General features: G+C 33.6%; 2 protein-coding genes across 5 annotated transcripts in view; one reads left to right on the forward strand and one right to left on the reverse strand.

Annotated features, from left to right (window-relative positions):
* LOC139821878 (histone demethylase UTY-like) overlaps nucleotides 1–12,463 on the forward strand; it is a 121,179-nt gene that overhangs the window by 3,771 nt on the left and 104,945 nt on the right. The window lies entirely within an intron of this gene.
* LOC139821883 (uncharacterized) lies at nucleotides 1,546–10,035 on the reverse strand. 2 transcript variants are annotated; one of them, XM_071793280.1, is made up of 11 exons: nucleotides 8,960–10,032; nucleotides 6,004–8,821; nucleotides 4,283–4,549; nucleotides 3,950–4,204; nucleotides 3,531–3,872; nucleotides 3,279–3,434; nucleotides 3,003–3,158; nucleotides 2,727–2,882; nucleotides 2,383–2,627; nucleotides 2,127–2,295; nucleotides 1,546–2,046 (listed from the first exon to the last, which is right to left on the reverse strand). In XM_071793280.1, exons 2-11 carry the CDS (start codon nucleotides 6,035–6,037, stop codon nucleotides 1,808–1,810), a joined length of 2,019 nt encoding a protein of 672 aa, XP_071649381.1. In that variant the 5' UTR covers nucleotides 6,038–8,821; nucleotides 8,960–10,032; the 3' UTR covers nucleotides 1,546–1,807. The 2 variants fall into 2 exon arrangements, with proteins under 2 accessions (XP_071649381.1, XP_071649380.1); XM_071793279.1 differs by having other exon boundaries at nucleotides 3,279–3,872; nucleotides 8,960–10,035.

Raw genomic sequence — 12,463 nt, forward strand, 5'->3', positions numbered from 1 at the left:
AACAGGGAATAGAAATCAGAAATCATGTATAAATGCAAAATAAACAGTGACACAGGCCATAGACACAGAGTTTCCGTCACGTTGGAAATTTTGTGAATATTTCCTGTTGCCAACCAATCATAGCATTCAAACTTTTTAGGTTGTAATTAACGATTTTTTGGTTATTTCTTGTTCCTATTGCCTGTTGTCTGGCATTGTGCAAAAGGCTTAACCAATCTAAATATCCCATTACAAATAATGTAATAAAATAAGATGTTTTGATTGGTTGCGACGGATAACGCGATGCGTGACGCGCTCAGTGGAAACTCAGCCTTAGTGCCCATCTACAATAGGTGTTTTAAGCCCTAAGCCTTAAGAAATTGTTCAATCAAAATTGAATTTGAAGAGAATAAATTGACTGTGATTGGTCAATTTCTTAGGGCTTAGGGCTTAAAATACCTATTGTAGATGGGCACTTAAGCCTTGTGTCCACATTGCTAGAACTGCGTTCGAGTTTTGGTTTAAGCCAATCAACTTGCAGCTCTTACAGAAAAGCAGCGACGAATAGAGCGATTGAAAATCCCAATAGAGCGAAGCGAGAAATAGTTATTCTACCGAAAATCAATAGGAAATGTTGACTAAACTCTTTGAGATATAGTTATAAACAATAGAGCTATTATATTACGTTTGAATATTTCCGCCAATGGCTGTCGAGCCATTACAATAGACGGCCGATAGTGACGGCGGCGGCGTTACTTGTGAAATGATTAATTTGTTAATTTTTCAATAAAAATGCAATAAATCATTAAAATTATGATGGAGCAATAAGGAGCAATGAAGGAGCAATCGTTCTATGCCGGATTTAGTTGCATAGAGTTATTATAAATATGTTTTTCAATAAAAATTAGAAATTTTTTGTTTTTATTAAATATCTTAAAAAATAATAATTTTAAAAGGGGAGCAATTGTTGATTCTGAGGGAGCAATTAGGGAGCAATCGTTTGAGCTATAGTTCATTAAAAAATATGAACTTGCAGCGCCAACTTATTTCCGGTTCGAGTTTCGATGATTTAGCCTTGATGACGCGAATTTGTCACCTTACCAAAGTTAGCCTCCTCAAGTGGATTATTGATATGGTAAATCTGAAGAATAGTGGCCTCCTCACCGATTTCGTTTGAACTTAGGCTTAATCGACGCTTTTTTGCGTGAAAAGAAAAAATCTGGCAGAAAATAGTGTTGCTCTGCCCCGCGAAGCGAGATCCCGAGTAGAAATTTCAGTTACTGTCTGAACAGGTCCAGATCAGGTGTGCCATAATACATAATCTGGCCCTGGTAAAGTCACCTGACATGGTCCTGACAAGATGTGTAACGCATTGCATGTTCAGGACCGGATTTCATTTACCTAATAAGGACCATGTCAGGCGAATTCATGAGGACCCTTTTAGGCATAATATTCAGGGCATTATCAGGATAAAGGAAAAGGGCCCTTATAGGGCAAGATATAAGGGCACTATCAGGACCTGAAATGACTATTATTAATTGTACTTTTGTGATATTTATTGTTTATTTAGAAGACATATTTTTATATTCATCCAATGTATGGACGTTACAGAGGATAACACAATAACATAAAATTTTTACATTCAAAACGAAAAGTAAATTTTCTGTGACGTGCGAACAATAAAACCGTCACATATATAACTATTATAAAAACGCAAAATTATAAAAAACAAAATATTGTAATATTATAATAATATTATAAAAAATATAATCTTTACTCTCTTATATCTTTATTTTCACAGCTATTTTTATTGCTTCTCGCTGCTGCCTTATTCGGTCTCGTTTGCTTCATCACTCTCATCTTTACCTTGGTTATTCTTTGGCTTTCCCTTCGGCTCGTCTTTATTCTTATTTTCCTTTTTGGCTAATATATTATTATTTTTGATCGTCTCTTGTTGCCGTACAAAGCGAAATCCGTCCCAGTCTTTTGCATTATTCAAAACTTTGCCCATGAGTTGTTGAAATTGTTTTGAGTTAATAGATTCTTTATGAGCACTTAAAAATAGTCCTAGAATTCAAAAATGTCCACCATTATAGATGGTGAGAAAAAATTAATGAGATAAGAAGATCGAAATAATCTTTTTGTACCTTCTAGCACCTTATAAAGATACGTATCCTTGAATAGTTCTTTGTCCTTCATCTTTTTAACAGCTGTAAATTTCAGAGCAACTAATCTAATCATGAAAAACCTTACGATTTCACCTAAATTTTTTGAAGTATCCTGTTTGACATTAATTTGAGACCTTATTCTTTTTCTCTGCAATAAAAAGAAATAATATAATAAGAATTAATATTTAAATACAGTATTCAATTGTATTAGTTATGAATAGAAAAAATAACATACAATTTTTCTCCTGTAGGCCTGATCAGTTTTGAGTTTCTCATCAAAATCTGTAAAAACGTCGTATGTGGTAAGGGGAAATTTAAATTCGTCATCTTCTGCGTCTGATTCCAATTGTCCAGCAGCATTTTGTCCTGGCAGCTGTGAATTGTCCAATATATTTTTTATTTCAATAACTTCCCCTTTGACCCGAGAAATTTGCGTTGATAAGCTTCGATGAATTTTTATCATCAGAGTTTTCATACACTCTAAAAGCAATTAATAATAATTATAATAATAATTTTTAAACCAATAAACTATACATTTTAAAGTGACAAAATTCTGTCACTAATATTTTTTGTACTTACTTTCATTAATCAAATCATTGTCCACATTCTCTTTCATTGACAAGTTATTATTCTCATCAGCAGGAGCCTTTTTGTTTACTTTTTTTAATCTATTTAATAGCATATCGTCTTTTTCTTTATTGATAATTTTTGATGGTGTTCGATTGTGATTAGATTCTGAAAGTACATTGAAGCAATCATAGACATTTGATTTCTCTAATGTTCTCATTGAAGGATGTTGCTAGAAGGAATTTTTTAAAGTGACAAAATTCTGTCACTAATATTTTTTGTACTTACTTTCATTAATCAAATCATTGTCCACATTCTCTTTCATTGACAAGTTATTATTCTCATCAGCAGGAGCCTTTTTGTTTACTTTTTTTAATCTATTTAATAGCATATCGTCTTTTTCTTTATTGATAATTTTTGATGGTGTTCGATTCTGATTAGATTCTGAAAGTACATTGAAGCAATCATAGACATTTGATTTCTCTAATGTTCTCATTGAAGGATGTTGCTAGAAGGAATTTTTTAAAGTGACAAAATTCTGTCACTAATATTTTTTGTACTTACTTTCATTAATCAAATCATTGTCCACATTCTCTTTCATTGACAAGTTATTATTCTCATCAGCAGGAGCCTTTTTGTTTACTTTTTTTAATCTATTTAATAGCATATCGTCTTTTTCTTTATTGATAATTTTTGATGGTGTTCGATTCTGATTAGATTCTGAAAGTACATTGAAGCAATCATAGACATTTGATTTCTCTACTATGTTCTCATTGAAGGATATTGCTAGAAGAGATTTTTTAGATTTAAACTCACGAAAACTCTGTCCTTTAAAATTTTTCTTCCAATTCTCGGCTAATAAATTCTTATTCGAGGACTGAGAGCATAGAATCTGACTCATTTCCGTGTTTGACATCAAATTCGTAGTTTTTGTTTCTTTTTCTTCTTTGTTTTTTGACCTCACTTCTTTGACACATTGTTTCCTGTTACTGTCATTCTCATCTGAAGAACTGTCCTCTATTGAAATGATATTTTGTATTTGTCGAATGGGTGATTTTTCTTCGTATTTGCTTCGGATTCTTGGGATGGGCGATTCTCTTTCTTTCAAATTTGAATTATCTGAATCACTGTAAGATTTTCGTAACGATGACGTATCAACTGAAATAAAAAAAACACAAATAGTAAAATGAGAAAAGAATAAAATAAAACTATTGAACGAGAAGAATGATGCCTACCTTCTTCTTCATCCACAGTATCCTCATTACTTATTGTTAGGAAATCATTGAAATCAGTTTTCGCTTTTTCCAACTCTTCGGTAATTGTCTTGAGATCATATTTGATATTTGTCGACTTCAATTTTTTTGTGTCTTTCTCTGCTTTTTGTTTAGCACTCACCCCTTTTCGTTTTGCACTCACCAGTTTATTTGTTGAGTAAGCAGAGGAAGCTTTATTAAGTTGTTCCAATTTGATTTTAGCTTCTGCGTAAGAATCTATGATAAAACAAACTTTTTTAAGTATCTAATTATACGAATCATTTAAAGCAATAATTATTTGTCTAATGGGGTCACCTGCTGAGCCTCTTATTTCTATGCGATGAAGAGGCCAAGATTCTTCAAATGGCTCACAGAATTCGATCTTATTTCTGAATTTAGCCATAGCTTTTTCATCTTTTGTATTGTCCATGTAATGACAATAAAGGTCGTTGTCAGATTCTTCTGAACATATCCAAATCCATGGTTTCGGAATTATATATATACTTTCTAATGAACCATTGCCATCCAAGAAAGAAACTAAGCCAAACAACTTGACGTCTTGTAGGTCTTCTTCCATTGTTCCTATAAAATTGAAAATGTGTGTATCGTGTTCCAGTCATAAAAATAAAAATTTGGTATTAAGTTATTAAGAGTTTGAAAATGTTTTCATTTATATAAACACGATCAAACCTTCGGCAACTGTTAAAATATATGCAATATGAAAATATTAAAAAAACAAAGAACATTAAATCTTTATGAAAGATTTGTGGAATAAAAAAAATATCAATAAAGAAAAAAAAATTGAGGCAACATCAATTTTTACTGGAAATTATAACGACAGAACGACTGCAGTTTTTTGATGTTAAATAACATTATATATTCTGAACATAAAATTAAAATTATACTTTTATATGTGAGCAATATTGCCACGTAAACAAAACATAAGAATCAGCATAAAAGAAAAAGAACAAGGACAGATAGATAGCGAGAGAGAGAGAGAGATAGATAGCGAGAGAGAGAGAGAGAGAGAGAGAGAGAGAGAGAGAGAGAGAGAGAGAGAGAGAGAGAGAGAGAATTAGAATAGTGTTTTCGATTTTTTGACTCGATCCGACTCGGGTCAAATTGAAAGTTCGATTTTAAACGATGACTCTAAACGGCGGTCTTATACCTCATGGCAAAAAGCGTTTCTTAACCTTCAAAGATTCTTTTAGTACTCGTGGGATATTTTCATATTTTATTACTATTTTTCCGAACTCTCAATTATGCTATTTTTTGCTGTTGTAATACTTATTTTCCGAGAATACGAACGTGCAACTATTACGGCCGGTATTTGAGTTATTCTGTTCGCGTTGCATTTTAGCCAAAAATTATATGTTCACCGCAGTATCACACAGTTCTATCAATGATTACGCCTTTTAACTGTATTACAACAATAACTATATCACTTTAGACTTTCACTTTACACTTTCTACAAATTAGAATACTGTTAATGTTTACGAATTTACATACGAAAGAAAGAGTGATGTGCAGTCGTAAGCACGTGGGATTTCTCTACCGCGACTCGCGAGAGCCTTCGTTTGCAGGCGTAAGCTGATATCAGATCAGACTGTTGGTCTGTTCTTTACATGAAAAAAATGAAAAAACTCTGTGCACGGCCTATAATAAAGTTCTTGTATGTGGCATATATGATTTGATAAGACATTCCAAAACAAAGTTGCACATTAAGAAAATTACTAAAAACCGTAATATCGTACCATCTGCATGCTTTGTTATTTACATTCTAGAAATTGTATTTTAGTAGTTTTCAAACATTTTTACAATGATGTATATAATAAAGCAGATTGAAATTTTTAATTTAGAGGGCTAGCCTAAGCACTATTGACGTTTTCATGATGAAAAAGAATTTATGGCGAATTTATGATTAAGTTACATAATTCCAGATTGTTTCTATGATAAAAAGTATATGAAATAAAAGAACTGCATGTACACATGGGAAATGAAAATTTACAAAGATAAACGTTTGATATATGACATACCTGATGAACTATGTTGAACACTGGAAGAAAACATTTTTTCGTATCAGTTTTGCCGGTCCGCACTGTGCGTCGGGGCGCAATATCCCGGTCGAAGTTACTCCGCGAACGAGGAGAGGAAGTCCAAATTAGAAGCTGAATTGTCGTTGGTAGAGTCTCGTGGCTTCTGAAGGCTCATTAAATTCCTGGCCGCGACCGAAGAACGGTTTCCGCGCGCGAAACGCGTGATCGAAGCGTGATCAATGGCTGGTCTTCGCAGGCATGGAATGTCTTTGTCTGATTTTGTAAATATTCGATCACATGTTCCGCGGTGACGAGCTTCTAACAACATTCAAAACATTGATGTTGTTTGTAATAATTGTTTATCAGAATATTCAATGTCAAATTGGACTTGTACACACATGAAAAATCTTTTAATCTGTTTTTTCCACTTGCACATTTGTTCAGCACTGTACTTTCAGTACCTGAGTAAACTTATAAAAATATGAAACAACACACGCACAGTTTGATTTTTATGAAATGTTTTTTAATGAAATGTTTCTTTCTGATCTGAGCAGAAATATTATTCTTTAAGATAAATGGCGAATCACATGTGAAGAAGTGGCATTGTATAAATTTCTTCTTCTATTTCTGTACTAATGTCAATAGTAACCATTTTCTGAATTACTTTATTTAGGAGAAAACTGCCAGAAGTGGTATTTTGCTTACTCACAGCCCACATGTGTAAATCAGCAGAATTACAAGGGTCTGTGAATAATGGTTCGACTTTTCTCAAGATAGTACCTGTTAGCTTGATGTCATTCTCACTTTCATGGGATGTTATGAAGATTTTGTCAATTTGCAATAAAAGGTCATTATCAAGTAACACTGTATTATTAGGCGCACGAGATGTCAGCACAACTCCCATATATTTGAGGCGTTTAATAACAATTTCTCCTTCATTATTGGGACGTACTTGTCGTAAGATTTCAATTTGTAGTTGTATATAAGGTATTTGAATACCCAGAAAAAATGATTCATGTAACCGTCGAACGATTTGTGCTAGAGGTTTATTGCCACTTCGAAGAAATTTTTTTATTTTTCCTAATGTATTTTCGAACGGAAATGCTGTTATGCTGGATAACGAACAGTTCATATAATGTACATCGTCGGTTAGATGAATGAGATTATGCATATTATTTATAAGACTTGCTTTCCCATATAAACATGCTGCCAGTCTTACAAATGATGTAAGGTATTGTCTTGCATGTGCTCTTTTTTCTACAGCCCATCTCTTGGAACATAATATTCTACATGCAGCATGTAGAAGTAAAAAATGTTTATAAATATATATAGGTAAAACCTTTTTAAAAATTATTGGCCCAGAATAAAGAAGCACAAATTTTAGCTCAGTCGCTTTAAATCTGTCCACATCAGCAAAAGAACGTGTTGTTCGTTGAAATTCTTGAGGAACTTGACGTTGCATTTTTACAAGTAAATTTGTTAAAAGAAATTTGGCATCTTGACTCAATCTAATCGTTACATTTCCATATAACCAGTAATTCAATATTTTCTTCATAATACCGAGGCACACAAGGTGCATGAAATCCAACAAAAATGCCGATATCATATTGATTCTAGGACGAATATTCAATAAGGGTGAAATGCCTTGATGATGTTCAGAGTTTTGTTGACTCCGAAATGAATTATCCGTTCTTTTCTCCACTCCTTCTTCCGAGACTGGATACACAATTCGTCTTTCAACACGTTCACCACGAACCGTGCAACGTTCACAACCCCAATATGCTCCATGACCTTTGATACATTTAATGAACGCACGAGCTGGCCTATCACAAATAAATGCTACTAATTTTACTTGTAAATGTTGTCCATTCACTTCGAGACCGTTTTCATGGAGATAATTAATTTCCTCAATAAACTGATTTAGAAATTGTCTCAAGTCATGTGGTTTATGTGTACCACTGTAAATAGCCACTGGGAATGGCTGATAAACATCTTTTTCGGAATGAACTTGGCATAAAATTGGCCAAAACTGTCTTGAACTTGATTTGAATAATTGCACACCATCTATATTGACTTTCAAATTGACAACATTATTTGTGTGGAAATCTGGATTAATAGAAATTTGCAGTATATTTTTTAAACCAAAATATACAAACTCGCTAGAATCTTCATTGACTTGGATATCATAATTGGTACTAGCTGTTTTTAAAAAAGTTTTAGAACATTTTGGTAAATTTGGAAGTAAACGAGTCCTCAGGATACGCAATAATTCATCAAGTCGTGTGTGAGGTATAGTAGGATTTCCAGACAATGCCCAAGTTCGTAGCTCTGTGATCTCATCAAATTCATCGTTATATTCATAGAATTCATCCTCATTATCTATACTGGCTTCTAATAAATCTATATTTTCATCTGTGTTACTGTGTTCATCCATTTCATCTGTGTTACTATGTTCATCCATTTCATCTGTGTTACTGTGTTCATCCATTTCGAAATCAGCTTGATCATTGTCCTCAATACTGTCACTGAGAATATTCTCATCATTTATATTGTTCATGGAATCCTGCGTTAAGTTTAAATTTTCATTATTATTGTTCACTGCAGTGTTTTCATCATATAAATCAAATTGTTCGATGTCCATAAAGAATTCTTGCTCATTTGAGATTGAAGCAGCAGCAGGAGAAGCCATTGAAGCAGATGAACTGTCAGATTTATTTCCGTTTTCAGATGTGCTACAATAAGCTTTATGTTTTCTGTGCCGCTTCACCCGTAGTCGTGTTAGTTCTTGCTTTCGTTTTCTTTTATTGTCACTCATGTCCTGTTAAACAGTTATTTAAACAATATATATACAATACATTCGACCGTAAACTCATTTTCTTAGGAATAAGAAAATGAGTAATCTCATAAAATTTCAACAGCATATATATTAATGTAAATACGATGTACTTTTACTCACCTGTGCAATTAGAAAAAGATTGACTGTACAAAAGATGAAATCAGTAGAGTCTATAGTTTCGAAGCCAGATATAGAGATATATAAAAAACACAATTTCTGATAGCGGTGGATTAACAGCTATTCTATAATAATAACACGTACATATGAGATTAATACACTGCACATGCTTAAGGCGGACGGACAACCCAGCCAAATACTATATTTAACGTCAGTTGTCTATCATTAACTTTTTGACATATTGTAGTCACGGTAGTAGAACCCAAGTTATTTTAAAGGTTAGGTTACAACCTAACCTTATATTTCATCATGAAAAAATTCTCAAGACAAATTGTACTTTCTACAATATAATAATATTAGTCAAATAAAAAAGGCCCTCGATGTTTTATTATAAATATTATATATTAATAAATATATCAGATTTTTTTACCTTTGAAAATTTGTGTATTAGGGGATACTCAAAAAGGTCCTGATTATTGCCTTATCAGGCTTGCCTGATTATATATAACCAGGCATGCTTGATATGGCACCAGTCAGGACCTGATCTGGCATGCCGTAGTCAGGCATGCCTCATTTATACCTGATCAGGGCCGTACATGACAACAGGCATGCCTGAATAAATTTCTACTCGGGTATATTAACGGTTTTAAAGTTGACGACTATCAGGTTATGAGACCTGTCATACCGACGAGATGTAGCGACTACGAACATGCCCTGTGGCCATATGCGCATGCTCAGTGGCCGCACGCGCATGCAAGAGGTCACGTGACATCTGTTTGATTTGGTGTAACATAATTCGAAATGATATTCTTTCGGCGTATAGATTAGTGACGCTTTAAAAGTATTTAAGTGTTTAAAGCGCGTCAACTAATCTATGTAGGGGGGCGAAGCCCCTCCGCCCACGCATGTACTTTGATATATTATACAGAATATATTGACGAGTAGGGATGCAATAATATTAACATAATTTATGATAGACAAATTAATAAATTATTTAATAGAACATAATGTGATAAGTAATTACATTGTCCAAAGTACAATAATAAATTAAAGTTAAACAGATAATTTCTCATTTCGTTGACGAAAAGTATTATATGAGAAAAATAAACATAAAAAATATGTGAAGAAACAATGCACATTGAAAGGAAGTGTTAGATTTAATACATGGTTTAGCAGATCTAACTTAATCTTGAAATTATGTAGCCTCCGAGACATCTGCTTCATCGTCCACAGTCTTCGGTGGATACAATTCCGCAATTGCACGGAAAAAACTACTTAAGCGATCTTTATAAGCATGAACGCGTTTGAAGAGATATTCAGCTAAATATCCCACTAAATGCGAAGAACGCGTTCCATACCGTGGGATATTAGCCCTTACTTCTCTCTAAACACGTTTAATGTTTTGAGTGTGGGCTCCTGAATAGACAAACAAATAGAAATTAGTAATGCTAAGTTTAGTGTTGTGTATTTCGAATGCATATGTTGCTTTTTATATATTTGCAATGTAATTACCGGTATCTGGGTCGACGAAATTCATCGAGTAATTTACTGTTAGATGTTGGAAGCCTTCACTGTTTAAACAGTTGTATGACTTCCAACAATCCGACATTATCTTTGTCCCAGGTAGAATCCACTCCTTGATCAGCTCAAGCAGAGTTTTTTCCGTGCGGTCTTGCACTGGCACAATACAAATTGTTTTTGTGCCACATTCGTATCTACCGAAGATCCACTTTCCCTCGATTATTCGGCCACGATTGTACTTCCTTTTGCCGAATTTTGCTTTGTCTATTTCGACGATTATATTGAGCCCTTCAAGTTTCGTTGAGTTCTTTTCGGCCCAATATATGCAAACCTATTATAACAAATCAACATAACAAATTCTATAAATATATATCTATTGAACATATACATTGTATTAAGTATATTAAATGATACTTACTTCTCGGCAAAAAGAAATCCAGTCAACAACCGAGTGCTGAGAAAGTTGTAACTCTGTGCACATAAACATAAGTCTCGGAGGTCTTAACATAATAAAATATGCAGTCATCCTGCATATTGTTTCCAGGCTTAATTGAGATTTGCTGAACCATGTATTAAATCTAACAGTTCCTCTAAATGTGTATTGTTTCTTCACATATTTTTTATGTTTATCTTTCTCATATAATACTTTCCGACAACGAAATGAGAAATTATCTCTGTTTAACTTTAATTTATTATTGCACTTTGGACAATATATTTTGTTGCTTATCACATTATGTTCTATTAAGGGGTTAGTCTACCCTAGATTGGGCAGAAACAGGCGAATTTTCAGGAATTAATTTCAGACAAAATATCAGTGATACATGAATGATTTTTTTTTCATTATCTTTATTAGGGTTTCAAGAACATGTACAAATTTTTTGGTGTAAACAAATTTTAAAATGGCGATGAGGCACTCCTTCGCGCGCAATTATGCTTTTCAGACGGTGTACATGGTTTCTGAAATGTGGGTGGTCTAAAAAAAAAAAAAATATGGTCATTAACTATATTGTATTGCCTTCAGAATGACGGAGCTTTTTTTCTCTCCTTGTTTTTGGCGTCAAGAAAAAAATTCTTGAATTTTTCACTGCATTTTTGAAAAATTCAGGAATTTTTTTCTTGACGCCAAAAACGAGGAGAGAAAAAAAGCTCCGTCATTCCGAAGACAATGCAATATAGTTAATAACCATATATATTTTCTTTTCAGACCACCCACATTTCAGAAACCATGTACACCGTCTGAAAAGCATAGTTGCGCGCGAAGGAGTGCCTCATCGCCATTTTGAAATTTTTTTACACCAAAAAATTTGTACATGTTCTTGAAATCCTAATAAAGATAATGAAAAAAAAAATCATTCATGTATCACCGATATTTTGTCTGAAATTAATTCCTAAAAATTCGCCTGTTTTTGCCCGATCTAGAGTAGACTAACCCTTTAAATAATTTATTAATTTGTCTTTATCGTGAGTCACTGCCAAAAACTCGTGCAGCTGCATTTTGACACGATGACTTATGATAAAACAAAAGATTATCATTTCGAATTATGTTACACTTCTGACTTACCAACCCAACAGTTGTCGCGTGATCTGCAGCATGCGCGTGCGGCCACTGAGCATGCGCATATGGCTGCGGGGCATGTTCACAGTCACTACAGCTTGTCGGTATGACAGGTCTCATAACCTGATAGTCGTCAATTTTAACCGTTATAATATCTCGCTTCGCGGGGCAGAGCGACACTTTTATCTGCCAGATTCGGTTGTTTTGTGCAAAAACGCGTCGATTAAGCCCAAGTTCAACGAAATCGGTGAGGAGGCCACTATTCTTCAGATTTACCCAAATTTTTGATCTTCTTTTAGACCTTCTACTTTGACTGTTGTAAATTTTTTTTACCAATTGTTTGGAAATTGGTTGGTAGTGTTTGGTATCGCATTGAAAACTTTTGGTGGTTTTTAGTTTAAAAAAAAATCGTCAACAAGTTTTTAACTTTT

This window comes from Temnothorax longispinosus, chromosome 11 (assembly GCF_030848805.1).
Source record: "Temnothorax longispinosus isolate EJ_2023e chromosome 11, Tlon_JGU_v1, whole genome shotgun sequence".
Taxonomy (NCBI): Eukaryota; Metazoa; Arthropoda; class Insecta; order Hymenoptera; family Formicidae; genus Temnothorax; species Temnothorax longispinosus.

Coding starts and splice junctions, on each gene's coding strand:
- LOC139821883 (XM_071793279.1), bottom strand. CDS start 6,037: ATGTTTTCTTCCAGTGTTCAACATAGTTCATCAG. Junction 2,628..2,726: donor CAATGATTTGATTAATGAAA/GTAAGTACAAAA, acceptor AATTGCTTTTAG/AGTGTATGAAAACTCTGATG. Junction 2,047..2,126: donor TCTTTATAAGGTGCTAGAAG/GTACAAAAAGAT, acceptor TTTGAATTCTAG/GACTATTTTTAAGTGCTCAT.